Source organism: Cebidichthys violaceus, unplaced genomic scaffold, assembly GCF_023349555.1.
Source record: "Cebidichthys violaceus isolate CVI_PGR_0920_01 unplaced genomic scaffold, fCebVio1.0.p SCAF_2, whole genome shotgun sequence".
In the NCBI taxonomy this organism is placed as follows: Eukaryota; Metazoa; Chordata; class Actinopteri; order Perciformes; family Stichaeidae; genus Cebidichthys; species Cebidichthys violaceus.
This window is the reverse complement of record NW_027176372.1, coordinates 12494915-12511893: the sequence shown is the minus strand read 5'-3', so window position 1 is coordinate 12511893 and position 16979 is coordinate 12494915. Positions and strand designations below refer to the sequence as shown.

The 16979-nt window shown below is 40.3% G+C and overlaps 5 protein-coding genes across 6 annotated transcripts in view; 3 read left to right on the top strand and 2 right to left on the bottom strand.

The window, feature by feature from the left end:
• The window catches only part of LOC137875326 (serine/threonine-protein phosphatase 2A 55 kDa regulatory subunit B beta isoform), a 38383-nt gene extending 37637 nt beyond the window's left edge, over positions 1-746 (bottom strand). Inside the window, exon 1 of the mRNA XM_068714462.1 lies at positions 594-746. Coding sequence (XP_068570563.1) covers positions 594-672 — 79 coding nt within the window. The 5' untranslated portion in view covers positions 673-746. The remainder of the gene's footprint in view (positions 1-593) is intronic.
• A 962-nt stretch (positions 747-1708) lies between these two features.
• On the top strand, positions 1709-5192 carry rpl26 (ribosomal protein L26). Its single transcript, XM_068714465.1, has 4 exons — positions 1709-1798; positions 2532-2703; positions 2791-2931; positions 5027-5192. The coding sequence occupies exons 2-4, from the start codon at positions 2536-2538 to the stop codon at positions 5153-5155; spliced, it is 438 nt and encodes a 145-aa protein (XP_068570566.1). The 5' UTR covers positions 1709-1798; positions 2532-2535; the 3' UTR covers positions 5156-5192.
• A 1559-nt stretch (positions 5193-6751) lies between these two features.
• atp6v0e1 (ATPase H+ transporting V0 subunit e1) lies at positions 6752-8983 on the top strand. Of its 2 annotated transcripts, none has more exons than XM_068714461.1 (4): positions 6752-6970; positions 7465-7512; positions 8358-8481; positions 8622-8983. In XM_068714461.1, the coding sequence occupies exons 1-3, from the start codon at positions 6867-6869 to the stop codon at positions 8449-8451; spliced, it is 246 nt and encodes an 81-aa protein (XP_068570562.1). In that variant the 5' UTR covers positions 6752-6866; the 3' UTR covers positions 8452-8481; positions 8622-8983. The 2 variants fall into 2 exon arrangements, with proteins under 2 accessions (XP_068570562.1, XP_068570561.1); XM_068714460.1 differs by having other exon boundaries at positions 8619-8983.
• Positions 8984-9418: 435 nt separating this feature from the next.
• Positions 9419-13294, top strand: bnip1a (BCL2 interacting protein 1a). The gene is made up of 6 exons (XM_068715386.1): positions 9419-9503; positions 10432-10524; positions 10681-10772; positions 10924-11028; positions 11211-11329; positions 11525-13294. The coding sequence occupies exons 1-6, from the start codon at positions 9423-9425 to the stop codon at positions 11719-11721; spliced, it is 687 nt and encodes a 228-aa protein (XP_068571487.1). The 5' UTR covers positions 9419-9422; the 3' UTR covers positions 11722-13294.
• A 1240-nt stretch (positions 13295-14534) lies between these two features.
• nkx2.5 (NK2 homeobox 5) lies at positions 14535-16415 on the bottom strand. Its single transcript, XM_068715385.1, has 2 exons — positions 15917-16415; positions 14535-15411 (listed from the first exon to the last, which is right to left on the bottom strand). The coding sequence occupies exons 1-2, from the start codon at positions 16266-16268 to the stop codon at positions 14798-14800; spliced, it is 966 nt and encodes a 321-aa protein (XP_068571486.1). The 5' UTR covers positions 16269-16415; the 3' UTR covers positions 14535-14797.
• Positions 16416-16979: the final 564 nt, after the last annotated feature.

Here is a 16979-nt window from a genome sequence, read left to right as displayed (position 1 = left end):
ATTTACACTCATGTACATTTTCTGCACAATGACTGTGTATACACTGGGTGTATTTACATTGTAAGGCTTTTGGCATTTGGAGGAAATTCCACCCCTCTGAACTGAGTGAATTGCAGATGAATTAAGTCTTATCCTGTCTCAGAAAGGCCTATTGCCACCCATGTTGCCAATAGGAGTTCTAAGCAAAGTGTGAAAAGGGTGATACTTGTCATGCAACTCCACAAACTGAGTGTCTCTCTTGGCGTGCTGCAGGCCTGTGTGTCGACAACTCTGTGGAAAGCAAAATGAGTTAAACGAGGAGGGCTATTTGCCCCAGACAGACAGACAATCACACAAATCCTCTCAGACATTTGCATCTTTCTTTTCCTCACATCTACATTTGTGAATGGCTCCAACAACTTCGTGCACTGTGACAACATCTGCAGTGGGTTAGCAGCCCCACAGCTGGACAATCTAACTTCTGACAACACACACGTTAAGGCCCGCTGTATGTGTCAGGGACGGAGGAGCAGCCTAAACATTCATGTCACACGCACAAAGTAAGCATTAACTCACAGCCCGTGGAAGCCCCCCCCTTCGGCGTCCCACCCTACCTTCGGTGTGGCAAGTGGAGGACAGGATGGTGCTCGGAGGGCGGAAGAGGTACGGGAGATAACGGGAAAAACATTTCATCTTCTTTTCCGATGCTTGCCGACGGGTGAAGAGCGTTGCGTTGCGGGCTCCACATCCGCACTGCCGCCGCGACAGCAAGCCAGAGAGGAACCGGGGGGGGGGGGGGGGGGGGGGTTGCGGGAGGGGAAAGAGGCTCTGTCCGCGGCGCAGGGGGCTATGACAGCATCACTTTTCGCAGGCAGACAGCGCAGCCAGGCAGGCAGGCTCTGGTGAAACTGCTCGCTGCCCGGGGTGCAAACAGCGCACAATGTCAGCGCACCTCCGCATCCGTGTCGGCAGTTCACTCCGTGAATATAGTTGTTGGGGTGACAGCAGCGCAGGGGGGGCGTCTTCTGTCCGCTCAGATGGGAGGTCAATGTATGGTCTGCCGGTGTAAACACCCCCACCCCTTCGTGTTTGTGTGTCAGTTTATTGGAGTGAAAAGAGTAATTATCGGGATGATTATGTTGTTCCCACGATGCCCCCACGTGAATCTGGACCGCTATTAAATCTCGCATCCATAAAAGCCTGTCTGATTTACAGATTTCCTGGTTTCACTGTGATGTACCGGTTTGTTTGTGTTCGTAGAGTAAGTTCTTTATTCTAAGTGGTAGGAAATTCCCTGAGAGTAAAGAAGCAAACACGCGATAGTTTATTGTGTGTGATGAACATAGACAGAACTTGATGAATCATAGACAAAACTTGTAACTGACCAGGTTATTGATTAATTTGTGTTAGCACCATCTTGTGGTAATCTGCGTGGACAGCAAACTAGAGTTATAATGATGCAAAAATAAAACCAGTTATAAAACCAGTGAAAGATGTTTAAAAAATGGGTGTCGTGAAATTCATGCTTTAAACTTTAACTGACGATAATAATGCACGACCATAAAGCAGTAAAAGCAAAAAATAATCATATGTAACAAAATGTTTAAATCACTACCGAATTCAACTATTAGAAATACATGCAACATTGTTTTAATACTAATATGATATTATGTAAGTGCTTTTGTTTTATATTTACTGTGATTAATGTGTATTTTTTTCCCATTTTAAGTGCATCTCGCGAGACTTGAGTGTGAACTAATGCCAGCGGAAGTACTATGTGACTCTCTTTTCCGCCGGCCATAGAGGAGCAAACGGCAGGGTAAGAATTCCTTGCAGATTATTTCACTAAAGTTATCACCATCCATCCTCCCTTTGGTGTCACCGTGTATCCATATAAACGTCTAAACACCCTTTGGACATTGTCACTATTAAAAGACGGCCAATATTGAACCCATATTGATGATAGATTGCTTGTTTAAGCTTCTCACTATTTGGTGCCCCTGTTGGGTCCGTCAGTCTCCGCATGTCTGCTACGGCTAGTGAAGGTGCTTGATTCCCGGTGATAGCGACTGATATTCTGCTCCTTTACCGTTAATGGGTTTTCGGTTTTGTTTGCAACTCGCTCGGTTATGTTTCTGAGTTATTGTTGGCACTGAAATGCTAACGCTCCAGTCCGTGTGTTGTATTATGCTAACTAAGTAGCATCCTTATGCTAGTTTAGCATTTGAAGTCAAGTCATGACCTAGCTAACCAGCTAATTTACTTTTTTAATATCGTTAGCTTAGGTGTTGGAGTAGCTGCAATGCTAGTCGCATTACGGTACTTTTTTAGGTTTCAGGGGAGTTGGTGTGCAGAGAAACTAAAGTTTCCCAAAGTACTCGAACGTGTTGGTACTGGCGTTTGTAGATTAGCATCTATTTGCTAATTTGCCTCCATATTCTTGTGTAACTCAACATTTTCAGCAGTTTGAGTGAGTTGTCAACAGCTGCATGTTTTTAATCCTGTGAATGTAGTCAACTGTTTAATAACCCATTTGTATCGTTTGTGCTCAGCATCATGAAGCTGAATCCATTTGTAACATCCTCCCGCCGCAAGAACCGCAAGAGGCACTTCAATGCCCCCTCACACATCAGGAGGAAGATCATGTCTTCCCCCTTGTCCAAGGAGCTCCGCCAGAAGTACAACGTGAGGTCCATGCCCATCCGCAAAGATGACGAAGTCCAGGTATTGTACTTTTGTATGGTTGAAAGTTTGTAATTGTCTTACAAGAGTAAGCTGCACATGTTTGACTTGTTTGTTGTTCACTAACAGGTTGTCCGTGGACACTACAAAGGCCAGCAGATTGGCAAAGTGGTGCAGGTCTACAGGAAAAAGTACGTCATCTACATTGAGCGTGTGCAGAGAGAGAAGGCCAACGGAACCACAGTCCATGTCGGCATCCACCCGAGCAAGGTGAGGCACAGTTGTGTAGATCCTCATATTGGTGACCACACCTTTTCATTTTTTTATAACCCAATGTATATCGAGTGAAAGGCTTGCAATACGCAGGGATTATTCGGTTCTTAACACTGTGAAAGAGGCGCAGATTTAAGTTTGTGGTGTTTTGTGAGGCAGTCATTCGTGGTGGAGTTGCATTGGACTGCTTATTATTGAAAAGTGCTTCTCATGTTTTCCACCACATTTACATCCATAATGTGTGAGACAGCTACTTCAGCAATACGAAGTCTTAAATCAATAAAATGGTACGTGTCTTACCAGTAGTTGACAATTTTGTTAAAATTAATATCCAACTTAATTTTTTAAGATCTTAAAAACTAAGAAACAAGGAAACACCAAGTGGATCTTGCAGCAATACAACACAAATTATGCAGTGTTTAACTTAGTCAGATTGAAAAGTTAATGCAATATTAGAGTGATTTTAATATGATAAAAGCAGCGTTTGTTTCTTTACTGCGGAATGACAAAAAAAATTGAGTACAGGAAAGCTGACTATGATATTCAAACATATGGAAGCAATATAAAACACGTTTAACATCACACGTTTCAGTGTCTCTGAAAAGTTGTATGATAGTAGGGAGTGAAAGCAGTAAATGAATTTAAAGATGGGTTGTACATAATAACCAGGAAAGTAGAAACCGTAGTACATTGTAATATCATGCAATAGAACACCCCTTTTGTGTTCAGTTTTTAAATTAAGGTAGTGTTTATTAGAGGGTTCTTTTAGAAACCCATTTCACACAAGACATCCTGACTCGTCACAGCAGAAAAGGCACAGGTGTCAAAAATGAAATTATTGAAGGCTGCATTCCATTTTAGTTTAGTTTGTAGGTCCTCTTAAGCTGTTGGCTTACTGAGACTTGGACAGACTTAAAACCCCACATTGTCATTAGTATCATGTCCTATGGTTTGTCCTTTTTCATGGTGCTGCTCTGGCTTTTTTGACCCCCATAACATTTTCTTGTATTTAATTAATTAAAAAATTGTGTTCGGTACAGCGGGCAGATATTTTTGTAATCATGATCAAATTTAATAAGTGTTGGGCTGTAGACTGCCGATGGGCTGTGAGTACGCTGTCAGAGAGAGGGCAATATATCTGACATCTTAGCAATGAAAAATTGGACATCAGGGAAATGATGTCTGTTAGCTTTGACTGTTTGAGCACCAACATCATTGATGTAAATAGTCTGCCCCCCCCTCTTGTGCCACTGGAGTCCTGCAGTCAGCCCGCACAACAGTCACCAACCTCCCATTGCTGGGTTAGCCTGAATTTTCCTGCTAACTGACATTAGCCAGGAGCAGATCGGGTGGTGAATAGCCTTAGGACCTAGCTGGGTTAGCTTAGCTTCCATCTCGGTTCTCCTCCCTTTTCACTCCGCTTTAGGTCTGACTACGTTGAGCGTGGCCGGTGATCGTCTCATGGTCTGCTCCCCACATATTAAATTCAATCCAATCCAGACACTTCCTTGTACGATGTGAAGTGTATTACACAATGTGTTATAAGTGCTCCAGTAATGAAGATGACAATTGTAGTGAAATTCAATGGAATGCAGCCATAATGGTTATTAATGACACCTGTTAGTGGCCTCTTTCTCCGCAGTGAAAAGGTTTACTTGACAGTATTTTAGAGAATTTGACATCAGTGGGTAACACTAACAGCAATATGTAATGCTGTGACCTAAATATACATATCTTTGTAGTGTTCATGCACACCATGAACAAATGATTAAAGCCCAACAACTATCAAACATGTCAGACCCTTGGTAACTCCTCCTGATCTGATGTCTAGGTTGTGGTGCAGTTTACGTTGCTGGATTTAAAGTTGTGTATTTGTAGTGGTTGTATTGCTTGATCAACAAACTGCAGAATGCCCGCTGATAACTAGTCCAGTCATTAGAACATGTGTTGTGGACATAACTGTATTGTTATAAGGAGTTGTGAAGTCACCGGATTAGTTTCAACCATTCTTTGGCTTTCTTTATGGCTGATACTACTGCCAAAGAGGCATTCTATGACTTCTTCACCAACCTACTATGTTTTTCCTTTGCAGGTGGTCATCACCAGGCTAAAGTTGGACAAAGACCGCAAGAAGATCCTGGAGCGCAAGGCCAAGTCTCGCGCCGATGGAAAGGAGAAGGGCAAATACAAGGAGGAGACCATTGAGAAGATGCAGGAGTGAAAATGATCTTTCGTATCAATAAACTGTATAAATGGAGCATACTTTGTCTGTCATGTTTTAGTTGTGGTGGTGGGAAGGTTGTGTCTTTGCATGGTGTCAAATATACTTTTAGGTCAAGGAATTTTTCTTTAAAATGTGCTCATCTTGTTTGAGGTGCTTTTTATCACCTGTCATATAAGACTCGATCATTATGAATGTAGCCCACAAACACCACTGTAGTGCACTGCTGTTAATCCAGTGCTGAAATGAATGTTGCACCAGCCACAGGTGTAGAGAACTGCCTATTTATGCCGGCTGTAGTTTGCTCTCCAGAGAATCTAATTGTGAAAGGTGATGAAGTGTGCGCCTCTGTTTGAGGTGTGCAGGTATAGATGCAGAGGTGTATGGGGCCTGTCTGGGCGTAAAGATGTCAAAACTGAGCTGACAAGATGATGCAAAGGCCCAGGTGTGATATTTGCAGAGAAATATTTCATTGAAATTGGCCTTTTGGTTAAAGTCTGTCTGAAATCGGTAAACAAGGAAGTTGTCTGAATGAAATGCTCCTGGTGGATTCATGAATGTGTTGCTGAATTTGTATGGTCACACACGAAAAGGGAGTATCAGTCTAAAACAGGTTTATCATGCTCTGATGCATTTTTAGATTTTGGGCTATTTTGCTTCCGTAACATGTCGTCTTTCAGGTTAGTGGAAAGAACATTAAAAATAGATATCTAAGTGTATATTTTAATACTGTCTATTTATCCTGGATTATCTAAAAAATGAACTATAGATAATGCCAATTTGCATATCCAAATCGATTAAAACATTTTTTTCAAAATATATATAATTTTATAATCCATATATTTACAGGCTGTTTTCTCTAAATGAGAAATCTCCACTTCATTGCTTACCAACACAAAACCTTTGAGCTGTATTCTAATCAATAGCACATATTTAATAATATTTGTCTTATCTGTATATTTAAACATTCAATTTCAGAAAACTTGTAATACATAAAAGTAGCTGTCTTAATGCAAGTACTGAACTGGGGAAGTTCATGGTGATATTTATTAGTTCAGATGTTTTCGCTGTTAACATGTAGTGTCTGCCCTCAAACACCATTTCAAGGTAAAGGTTCTATTAAAAGTAGAAGTAAAACAGATTTAAGTCATCTTTTGCAAAAGTGTTATTAACAGCAGGGCCTGTTGCCTGTATGGTACGAATATTCTGTAATTCTATTAAATGAACAACAGGTGGCACTTTTTTACCACAGACTGAACCTTCCCAAATTCTAGGAACTCCGATATGAACTACTACGTGACAGCAATTTCCGAGTGAAGTGTCCAAGCAACGAACCTTACCAAGTTTGTTTGAACAACTTCTGCTACTTTTCCAAGAAAAAAAAGTATGATATTGATATTGTACAAGCTAGTTTACTAATTTATCTTCACTGTTGAATGTCAGAATACATCGAATAACTCACTGATCTACTGGGGATTCTTTTGTTAAATTGTCATTGTTGCATCTTTTCATGAAGTTGGGACTTCAAGCAGATGTTTTCCAGGTCTAGTACTTATAGAAAGACTCGTTTTACTTCCGCCCTCTCTGGTTAATGGTCACGTGATACGTGCTCTCTGTCGCACTGTGGATCCTGTCTGGCAGCTGGACTCTACTGAAGTCGTCTAAAGTTTGTACTTAGGAGATATTGTTGGTTTTTAAAGAAATCACCACCATGGCGGACCTCGGTTTTGTGATCGCTATGTCCGTGGTGACTCTGTTTTGGGGCATTGTTGGAGGAGTGGTGCCCTGGTTTATCCCCAAAGGACCCAACAGAGGGTGAGTTTGTTAGCTTCACTGTAGCTAGTTAGCCAAGGAAAGTTTTTAATGCTATGTTGTCCCGTGACTCATTGGATACAAGTAGCTGAACCGTGTACACAGTAGCGACACTTTTGAGAAACGATTTCTCAACGTTACTTGAACAATTTATGAAATTTAAACCTTGTGGGCGAACTTAACTCGCTAGTCAGTAAAGTTAAGCTAACTGAAGCCAATTTGACAGCCACTTGTTTTTTTTGTCTTTTATTCTGGGATGTATTGACATCTGGCTACTACAAATCTATGTTGTCTATTCCCATATATTTACATTCCAAAATGAAGTGTAAATATACTCCATCTCTGGAAAAAGAGCAGAATGAAACTTCCCTTATTTGCCTGTTGGTCACTCGCATCACGAGATCAAGCTGTTGACAGCCTGTGATGTGTTACAACCCATTTATAGAATCACTAGATGTTAAGTTTACCACTTTTAAATGTTCCTCCTGTTCCCACAGAGTGGTTGTCACAATGCTGGTGCTGACTGCAGTTTGCTGCTACCTGTTGTGAGTATTATCATTCTGGAAATGTACCAGGATTTCTTTAACACTATGTTGTGGCACATGTTCACCAATAACACATATTTAATCAAAAAATAATAGAGGGCCAGTAAGAATCAGGTTTATAATATATATATATATATATATATATATATATATATATATATATATATACACATCGCTGAAATGATCACGATTAAACCATTTACATACAATGTATTGCCTTTTATTTTGATAATTAATTAACATTAATCATTTCAGTAGTTTGGACAAGCAAAAATTACAAACTTTATAAATGTAACGACTTGTCTTATTAATTCATTTTGGATGTTGGACTGTTGAAGATGTTGCCTTGGGCTTTAGAAAATTGTACTGGGCATTATTTTTTAACATAATTTTAGTTTGCAACATTAATAATGTACATCTTAAATAATAAAACAAGGGGACATTCATTGTATAGCTGACACTGTGGAGATAATTGTTTCTCCTCCTTTACTCCATATTAATGTGTGCATTAGTGTCATAATACAACAAAGCTCGTCGTTGCGGTTAGTACATCCATTTAGTAGATTTGTCTTGTGATATGTTATTTATATTCATAATTAGGTGCATTATGGTGTCATGTTGCATGTGAGATGGACAAAAGAGCACAGCAGAGACAAAGTAATGTTGGAGTTAAGTTAAGTTATTTTCCTGAAGGCGCTCAGTTTGATGTTGAAAATGTGGCCCTAAATTCAGAATTGTTTTTTTGTTTCAGAGAGTAGGAAAGGATTTGTTTTCAACTGCACAGTTTTGTTGCAGAGTTGTTTTGTATTGACACACGTGATCTTAATATCCTGTCTGTCCATCAGCTGGTTGATAGCAATTCTGGCCCAGCTGAACCCACTCTTTGGACCCACTCTGTCCAATGAAACCATCTGGTACCTGAACTATCACTGGCAGTAATGTACTCTTCCAGGACTCCTGACCATGCAGGTAAACTTCCTCCTCTGAAAGACATTTGATGTTGTGCCTTTTATACAGCTCATAGAGACTGTACTTACATGTAGCCTATAGATAATGTGTGATTATTGTTTGTTTTTTAAATCTTTGTTTATTGTAACTTCTGCCAGCAGGGGGGGACCTGACGCGGCTGCAGACCAATAGATGTTTCTTCTAAATTCATGCAGAGATCATTCCTTCTGAATCGCCTTAAACTCAGACCCCTGTGTGATTACTGAGTGATGCCACACTGGTGCCTTGTACAAAAAATGTTTTCCCAAAGGACTTCTGAGAGATCTCACTGAATGTGCTTTAAGTTAAATTATAACGACCTTCCCTTGTTGTTCGGTTTATATGTATATCCTGTTTATTGTTATTGTTAATATGAATGGCCGTGCCTCATGATGTGTGTTTGATGTGATCTCGTTTTGTCTCATAATATTAGTGATGGATGTAATACATTTGTTAGTTGTTAATAATAAACCATTAATCAACACCATTGGTCCATAACTTTTCTAATTTGTGTTTTCTATTATTATGAGCTCATGATGTTTACCTTTTAAGTGTTGACTGTTAGGACTTAATTTTCCTAGTCAGTAATGTAATTGTAGATATGATAATTTGTCCTCATTATGTTGACGTGGAATGATTTATGCATTTTATTACCATATATGTCATTATTAGGCTGTTGAAAGTTCTTTACACACTGAAGTGTATACATGTGTCTAATTTCATTGCAGTTATTTCAGACTGCCTATAAAATATATTTTGTTATTTGTTGTTTTATATAGAGAATGTGATTTGTATTATTATTCAGGCTGGTTTGTTTTTAATACCATAAAATGTAACGGTTCGGTTTGTTAGGACAAAGGTGATAGTCAACGTTCAAAACGTGCTTCCTGCTTTCCGTAGTTTGAGCCGCCTACGATGGCAAAATGGCGTCCTCAGATGTCCACGTCCGAATATGTGAGCAAGAAATACTCAAATATGACCTGGAAATCAAAGCGCTCATCCAGGTGCGAGTATTTATTTGGTAAGACTACTTAGCGCCACGTCGAGACACGCTGCTGTTTGAGCTTGTCATTCAAAGGAGTCCTGCTGTCTGATAGCGTTCGTGCTACCGGTCCCAGCTGCAGTCAGCCGGTATACCGACAGCTCGAGCCGCTCTCTCAGGATGAGCTGCCGCTATCAGCAGAGCAAAAGTGCTGCAGCGTATCTCTTAAATGTGCCTATTGTCCTCACTGATAAGGTAATTGTATCAAGTGGGAAATCAAAACTGCCAGTCAAAGAAGAGGAAAACTGACGTCACCAGTGTCGTGAATTGGCTATAATTAAAGTTTACGTTATTTCATCGTGTCAGTGAGAGATGATTCATATTTAAACTGATTTCCAGTACGATCAACGTGCTTTACATAAAACTAATATTTACCAAGTTTAATTAAACTAATTATTTGTATTTATTTTTTGTATATTTTTAATCATTGAGTTCCCATTGATGCTTTTCTTGACCGATTTAACCACTTAACGGTAGTCAATTGAAGACAATTAAAAGACACATTTTGATAATCAATGGTTGAAAGTAATTGCTCAAGCAAAAATACAAAATATTTACTTGCCCTTTTCTCTATTATATATAGTTTTAAATCAAATACCTTTCGTTTTTTAACCGTTCTTTAGGGGACAAAATAAGGCCTCTTTGGACTGGCAAATTCTGATTCATTGATAATGAAAATGATCATTGCAGAGTTGCTTTATTTTCTGAGCACATGTGGTGTCCCATGTGGACAGATTATTGCCACCTAACAGAATGATGCACCTCTTGCATACAGAGTCCCAATTGTAGTTCACTGTAACTGTCTTTGCAGTTACAAATGAGAGCAGCATGTCGATACCACTAACTTCACCTTACACTGACAATAAAAACATATATGCATGTTTCACCAGGACATCACTGAGTGCTCAGGCCCTCAGAGCAAGCTGACCGAACTGAACGCAGATGTGAAAAAGAGTTTCCACAATCTCAGGTTGCGGATTCAGGTAAGAAACACTTTTTTTTTATATATATATATATATATATATATATATATATATATATTTGTCTCTGCAAACATGACAGAACCCCATTATGGGCTGTGCATCAACCACTTTCAATGATAATCAATGGCTCAGAAAACATTGGTGCCACTTTGACAGGATTTTGAGCAGATAGCTATGGAGCAGGACAAAGAGTCAGACAAGCAAGCTCTGATCAGTCAGGTAGAGGGACACAGGAAACAGATGCTGAGGTAATGTCTATACATCTTTTTATATTTTGCCACTCCCTGATTTGTATAAATGTGAACTGTTGTAGAAGGATGTGCAAATTGCCAGCTTAAACTTGCATAATGTCTACTTAATGAAGATATTCATACATATTATTTCTGTCTGTTTTTGCAGTAACCAGACAGGTTGGAGGAAAGCCAACCTGGCCAGCAAACTGTCCATAGATAATATGGAAAAGCAGGCACTTCTTAATGGCGCAGATAGTGGTGTGAGGCAGAGGTGAGCCGAGGTGTGCTACTTCCTCTTAAATGAGATGCATTCACAGACGTGGATCAGCTTAATGTCTTGGCAAATTGTATTGAGAAAAGTGCATTGTTTTTACATCCTTCTAGTCCTTTTTTGTAGAATACATTAATTTAGTTCTTGGACTTCTAGAGTTGTGTCTGCTGTCTTGTTCTCAGGAAGATGACCAAAGAGGGCCTGGCCCAGACCACCAGTGACATTACAGAGAATCTCATGAGCATCAGCCGGATGATGGCGCAGCAGGTTCAGCAGAGCGAGGAGACCATGACGTCACTAGGTTGGTGAAGGAGACACCTGATGTAAAGACTGTGTTAACACTGTGTTGCCTGTCGTGGATACACACTCTAGGTTGGGGTAAAAACTTCATGGCCACCGACTTTAGAAGACTCAAAAGGATTTACAGATTTGATGTTAATGCACACTGTCTTAAATGTCTATCCATTTATGTTAACTGTGTATCTCTTTTTCGCAGCAACCTCCTCGAGGACAATCCAAGAGACCAATGAGGAGTTTAAGACCATGACGGGGACCATCCAGCTCGGGAGGAAACTCATCACCAAGTACAACCGCAGAGAGCTCACTGATAAACTGCTCATCTTCCTGGCGATCGCCCTCTTCCTCGCCACAGTTCTCTACATCCTCAAGAAGAGACTGTTCCCCTTCCTATAGACCAGGTACCTTTCTGAGGAGCTCTCCCATTACCACATGCTGTACTTTCCGTTGTCAGCGCAAATGATTTTAAACAACCCTGACTGCCGCGTGTCACATTACACACACCAGCGTCTGCTCGGTGGAATGTGGACTGCTCACTCTGCTTAACTTTGACGCTGCCGAGGGTGAAATATTGTCCACAAAGGGTGAAGATAAACCTCTAGTTCCATGCAGTGTGTTTTATTTATTAAGAAGGTTTTGGTTCAACATACAAAGGGAATAATTCATTTTCGTGAGGGGGGGAACGTACGCGTTGGTGACACAAAATGTGTCAGACATCCATCCTTGGTTAGTGTGACAGTGATGCTGTGCATTGCTTTCAATGAAATCAATCATGAGAGGAATGGACGACCCATAATTATCATTTATTTTTTACATTCCTGTTGAAGATATCCAGTATGGTTTTGTTTTAATTGCCATAGTGTGTGTGTGTGTGTGTGTGTGTGTGTGTGTGTGTGTGTGTGTGTGTGTGTGTGTGTGTGTGTGTGTGTGTGTGTGTGTGTGTGTGTGTGTGTGTGTGTGTATTTAATTCTTGTCATGACTGCAGATAATGTGCTGAATGCAGTAAAACTCATCTCATAAAAATAATGTCTAAGAAAAATAATGCAAACAGAATTTCAGTGGAATCTGATGATCACAAAACAAAGTGCCGCTATTCATTTCAGTTCAACAAGCTTTTATTGGCCTGCATGTCATTTAAGCAATGTTATCGTAGTATATTACTATTAATCAGCAGTACTGTTAAATGTCACAATATTACGGATGTATATTGTGGGAAAGATATTAGGATATATTCCTATATATTCCTTACTAACTTTTTCAAAGTTTTTCATCACCTGATATCATTAACTGTGCAAATGATGTACAAGCACTATGTTTAATTGTTATTTATAAGGTTTAGCATGAAGTATAATTTATTACAACATTATAGTGACTTAATGCTACTTATTACAAATAGAATATTAAAATAGCTTTTAACTTTGAATACAAGCCCTACTGCAGTCGCTCAGTTTGTGTTTCACCAGCTGGATAATCAGAACAGTGTTTCTACTTGTGTGCACTTCACATTGTCCATATGTTTTATTCATTTAGCACGCAAACAAAAAAGAAATCCAAAATCGAGTGTGCACACCTCCCTTCATCTCTGCCCGCTTCAGCTTGGCTCTGGCCTGCAGCGGAGCAGAAAAGCTCAGAGAAGCAGCCGTGTTCATCACACTGGCAGAGATAGAGCAGCATGCATCCCTGCCTTTCTTCAGATAAGACCCGGAAAAGCAGATTATTCCGACCCGTTTCCCCTCTCCCTTTTCCAGTGTGGGTGGAGGGTGAGGGGGGATATTTTTAGGTCTGTGTGGTGCTGTTATCTGACGTTGCCTTTTCAACACCTCGGAGGAGAGGGTGGCCAGAGGAGCTACATGACCTTGCTCCCCTCTCTGCAATTGCCTGGCATTCCCATTTTGTTTGATATGTGTTCATGTTGTCCGTATTGATCATCAATAAACATAAAGTCCTCCGGCTTGATGTTTGACATGTTTCTCAACCGTGTGTTTGTGAGGGTGTGTTGTTTAAAAAGAGATGGGACGACAGAGCGTGTGTGGAGAGACCTGAGAGATGGCTAAGCGTCTCTTACTCCTGTAAAGTGTTGGCAGTTGGGCAGAGCTAGCCTGTTCATATAACTGCACACTTAGACAAGGCCTCTGGCTCTCTGTCAAGCAAATTGGACTATTCTTGCATTTAGCACTGTGAGAGTGTCAATCAAGTGTTTGGGTTTGTATCCGGACAAGTGGACTGAGGTCTCAGGGGGGAATGTAAACTGCACCACACTGATGCCATAAACAACCAGACAATCTCTCCAGCTCTGCATTCAGGTAGTAATTTCTACAACTGAAGTTGTTCAGTTATTTATCTGACTGTTATATTCATTATCTGTACATTCTCACTGTGAGCCCTGTTAAACTTGATCAATTCTCAAATACTTCACAGTAACAATTTAGCAAAGACATTTATTTTTTTTAAACGGGAGTCTTTAATAATCAAGTGTACTGTTCAGAAATAGATTAATATCTTGGATCAGGTAACATCTTGAATTACAGAGAAAAGGTTTCTGACTTTCAGGATGGCTTTTGACAGATTGTATATAAATGCTTGTACACAAAATACTATACAGTAAATGAAAATCAAAACGTTTGTAGTTTCACTGAGTTAAAAACAGCATTTGATCAGCAGAGCTTCATTTAATACCATTTAATGCAGGTCAAGGTCAGGGCTCACAGCCATCATGCCCCAGCAGCTCTAAACATGCTTGTAGAGCGAAGACGTGGCTGACAGCGGCTTGTTAAAAGTGTAAACTTTTTACAACCTTTTAACCTTGTTTAAGCATATTGAAGGAAGCTTCCTAATAGCCACTTGAACATTTTAACCAGACACAAACCATGAGGGCCGACAGATTTTATGGTCCAGTTCAACCATTATGTGACCATAGTTCACTATGACATATTACATACTTTTATTTGATATTTTTGATATTTTCTTTTATGATTTAGGGATTGAAAGTCAGAGGCAATTGCACAACTTTAAGCATAAGGATTAAATAGTTGCATGTCAGCAATATTGACAAATAATAATGATAATAATAATAATAATAGCCTTATAGAATTCATATTTGTAGTCTTAATTTACAATTGGTTGAATTTTTCATCATAGGCCACTGAAAATACTGTCTGATTTTTAAAAGTAAAATATATAGTCATTGTGTGAAGAAAAAAAAGCATTAATAAAATGAGAATAAAAAATGTTTTTATTTGACATTTTAAATTGACATAAGAACTGTTTGCCAACTAGTTATTGATCAGTTAGTGCTCTACTAAATAAATACAAATGTAGATCATTCAGACAAGAATTGTGCTGAAAACTAAAACAAAAAACTACAAAAAGTAATTAATTAAATATAAGAGAAGTTACAAAGACTTGGCACAATGAAAAAAATGCATGCAGTCATAAAATAATCCCGTTAAACTGAATAGGGAACACACGTATTTTACCATGTCCTAATGCCATGTAACGAAGACACCCCATTACTGGAGGAAAATGTGTTCTGCACATTATTCAGGTCCCCTACCCCAAAGTTCATGTAATTCCCGTTGCTGGACGATCCTTGCATAGTTTGCATTGTGCCTGCAGGATAATTACACGCATAGTTTGTGTTGCAGCTGGGGCCGGTGTAGTTACTGAAAGCTGGATAGTTGTTATAAGAGAAATGGCTGATGTGACCCATACTGTAGGAGGGGTTGTACGTGGCTGTGTCTCCCGCCAGGCAAGGCTTCCCGTCCCGCACCAGCACCGGCACCGACACCCTCCTGGGCGGCGGCAGGGACACCATCTCCAGGCTCTGGTCCTGCCTCTGCCGCTTGCACTTGTACCTCCTGTTCTGGAACCAGATCTTCACCTGGGTCGGGGTGAGTTTGAGCGCCCCGGCTAGGTGGTCTCTCTCCGGGGCGGACAGGTATCGTTGCTGCTTGAAGCGGCGCTCCAGCTCGTACACCTGCGCTTGCGAAAAGAGGACGCGGGGTTTCCTGCGTCTCCGGGGCTTGGCTCGGTCTGGGTCGTCGGTTTTTATGTCCTCTACGGCCTCGGTCGGAGGACTGAAATCCTCTGATCACACCAGACAGAAAGAAAGGAGGACAAAAATACATACATATCTGCAAACGTTACTTGTTAACAAAGGGGCTGGATGGATATTTATTTCCATCATTAGGCCTAGAGCTATGTTTACTATACTGCTGATTAATAATAATAATAATAGTAGTAGCCTATATAATATGTTGTAACACATTACTTAGCCTATATTAATTTGTGCTAATTCTGCCAATGTTAGTAATTCAGTTCCCTTGGCCGCCCATGATGCATTCAGTGTGCTTTGGAAAATAAATCTAGCAAGCCTACAAGAAAATGATAACCATAAACTCAAGTTTTATATATTTTTTAACTTTGTTTGTTTGTTTCAAAGCCTGTTTTAAGAGTGTCTCCTGTATGCTTATTGCTGTAGTGGAGTTGTTTTTGGAGCATCTAATACGTTTCGCACAAATCAAAAGAGCACGAGCCTGTGGGCCTCATTTCTGCAGGCCTGCAAAATCAAAGTTTGTCCTCCTCAGCTCACCTTTTCTACGTTTCGCCTCAAACGCGTCTGATTCTCCATCCTTAACTATATCCATCTCCATGAGGGATTTCCCATAAAAGGCAGTGGCGAAGTTGAGTGCATTGCCTCTGCTGGCTCTGGAGTCGTGGAGGTCTTCTCCAAACAGCGAGGCGGCGGCGGACGACATGTCCCGGAGAGGCTCCTGCTTCAGGCGGGCCAGCATGCAGGAGGAGGAGGAGGAGGTTGGCACGGTGCAGCAGTCCATACGAGAAGAAACGTCCAGAGAAGACACCGTAACATCATGACTCTGCTCCAGGTTTAATATATCCTTTACAGAGAAGGGAGTGGACGTGCTGCTGGGGCTGGGAAACATTGCCAAGAACTGGAAAAAAAACTCTATTAACCTGTCATAGGACGTAACAAAGAAGACGTCAACAAACTCCCTCTCCTTCCTGGCAATATTTACTGGATTTAAGTATTAGTTTGGTGGAGCAGACTGATCTTGAGTGAAGTGTGCATTTTGAATGTCAACCCTGTCTCCAAACTTTTTTTCTTGGCCTCCGTCTCCTCCCGGTGACGCAGGGAGGGAGGGGTGAGCCAGTGGGACACTCTGCATGGAGCCACTGGTACTACTCCCATTTCGTGACGTAAAGTGATGTCTGGTACATATACATCTACATGCGTTCAATCACCAAATTTACCAGCCTAGACAAAATTATTCTCTTTCCAAAGCAAATTTACTTGTTAGAAGCATTTGCTAAATCAGCTTGATCCTGGTGGGAATATAAGCATGCATTGTTTGAGGATAGACGTGATTTAAAAAAACTTCATAAATTGAGTGAAACTTAATAATCAACTTTTTAGATGAATATATTTCAGTTTTCCAGTCATTACACAATGCAAACACGTTTACAGTAAAATCTACAAGCCCAGCATTTGGACGGATGTTTACACACATTCAAGTAGCGAGAGAAATGATGTATCTAACTGCGTGAACATCAACGATCTATAATAGCGACCAATGAGTCAAAACGTGCATAATTTAGGTTACTGGGAGTAATTCTAAAAGAGCTTGATGCGTCTG

What these genes read in the sequence shown, in the direction of transcription:
- nkx2.5 (XM_068715385.1), bottom strand. Translation starts at nt 16,268, where the DNA reads ATGTTTCCCAGCCCCAGCAGCACGTCCACTCCCTTCTCTGTAAAGGAT. An exon ending in TGAGGCGAAACGTAGAAAAG is followed by an intron (nt 15,412 to 15,916) that starts GTGAGCTGAGGA and finishes TGGTGTGATCAG; the next exon opens with AGGATTTCAGTCCTCCGACC.
- rpl26 (XM_068714465.1), top strand. Translation starts at nt 2,536, where the DNA reads ATGAAGCTGAATCCATTTGTAACATCCTCCCGCCGCAAGAACCGCAAG. An exon ending in GCAAAGATGACGAAGTCCAG is followed by an intron (nt 2,704 to 2,790) that starts GTATTGTACTTT and finishes GTTCACTAACAG; the next exon opens with GTTGTCCGTGGACACTACAA. An exon ending in TCGGCATCCACCCGAGCAAG is followed by an intron (nt 2,932 to 5,026) that starts GTGAGGCACAGT and finishes TTTCCTTTGCAG; the next exon opens with GTGGTCATCACCAGGCTAAA.
- bnip1a (XM_068715386.1), top strand. Translation starts at nt 9,423, where the DNA reads ATGGCGTCCTCAGATGTCCACGTCCGAATATGTGAGCAAGAAATACTC. An exon ending in ATCTCAGGTTGCGGATTCAG is followed by an intron (nt 10,525 to 10,680) that starts GTAAGAAACACT and finishes CCACTTTGACAG; the next exon opens with GATTTTGAGCAGATAGCTAT. An exon ending in GATAGTGGTGTGAGGCAGAG is followed by an intron (nt 11,029 to 11,210) that starts GTGAGCCGAGGT and finishes TCTTGTTCTCAG; the next exon opens with GAAGATGACCAAAGAGGGCC.
- atp6v0e1 (XM_068714461.1), top strand. Translation starts at nt 6,867, where the DNA reads ATGGCGGACCTCGGTTTTGTGATCGCTATGTCCGTGGTGACTCTGTTT. An exon ending in CCCAAAGGACCCAACAGAGG is followed by an intron (nt 6,971 to 7,464) that starts GTGAGTTTGTTA and finishes CTGTTCCCACAG; the next exon opens with AGTGGTTGTCACAATGCTGG. An exon ending in GCAGTTTGCTGCTACCTGTT is followed by an intron (nt 7,513 to 8,357) that starts GTGAGTATTATC and finishes TCTGTCCATCAG; the next exon opens with CTGGTTGATAGCAATTCTGG.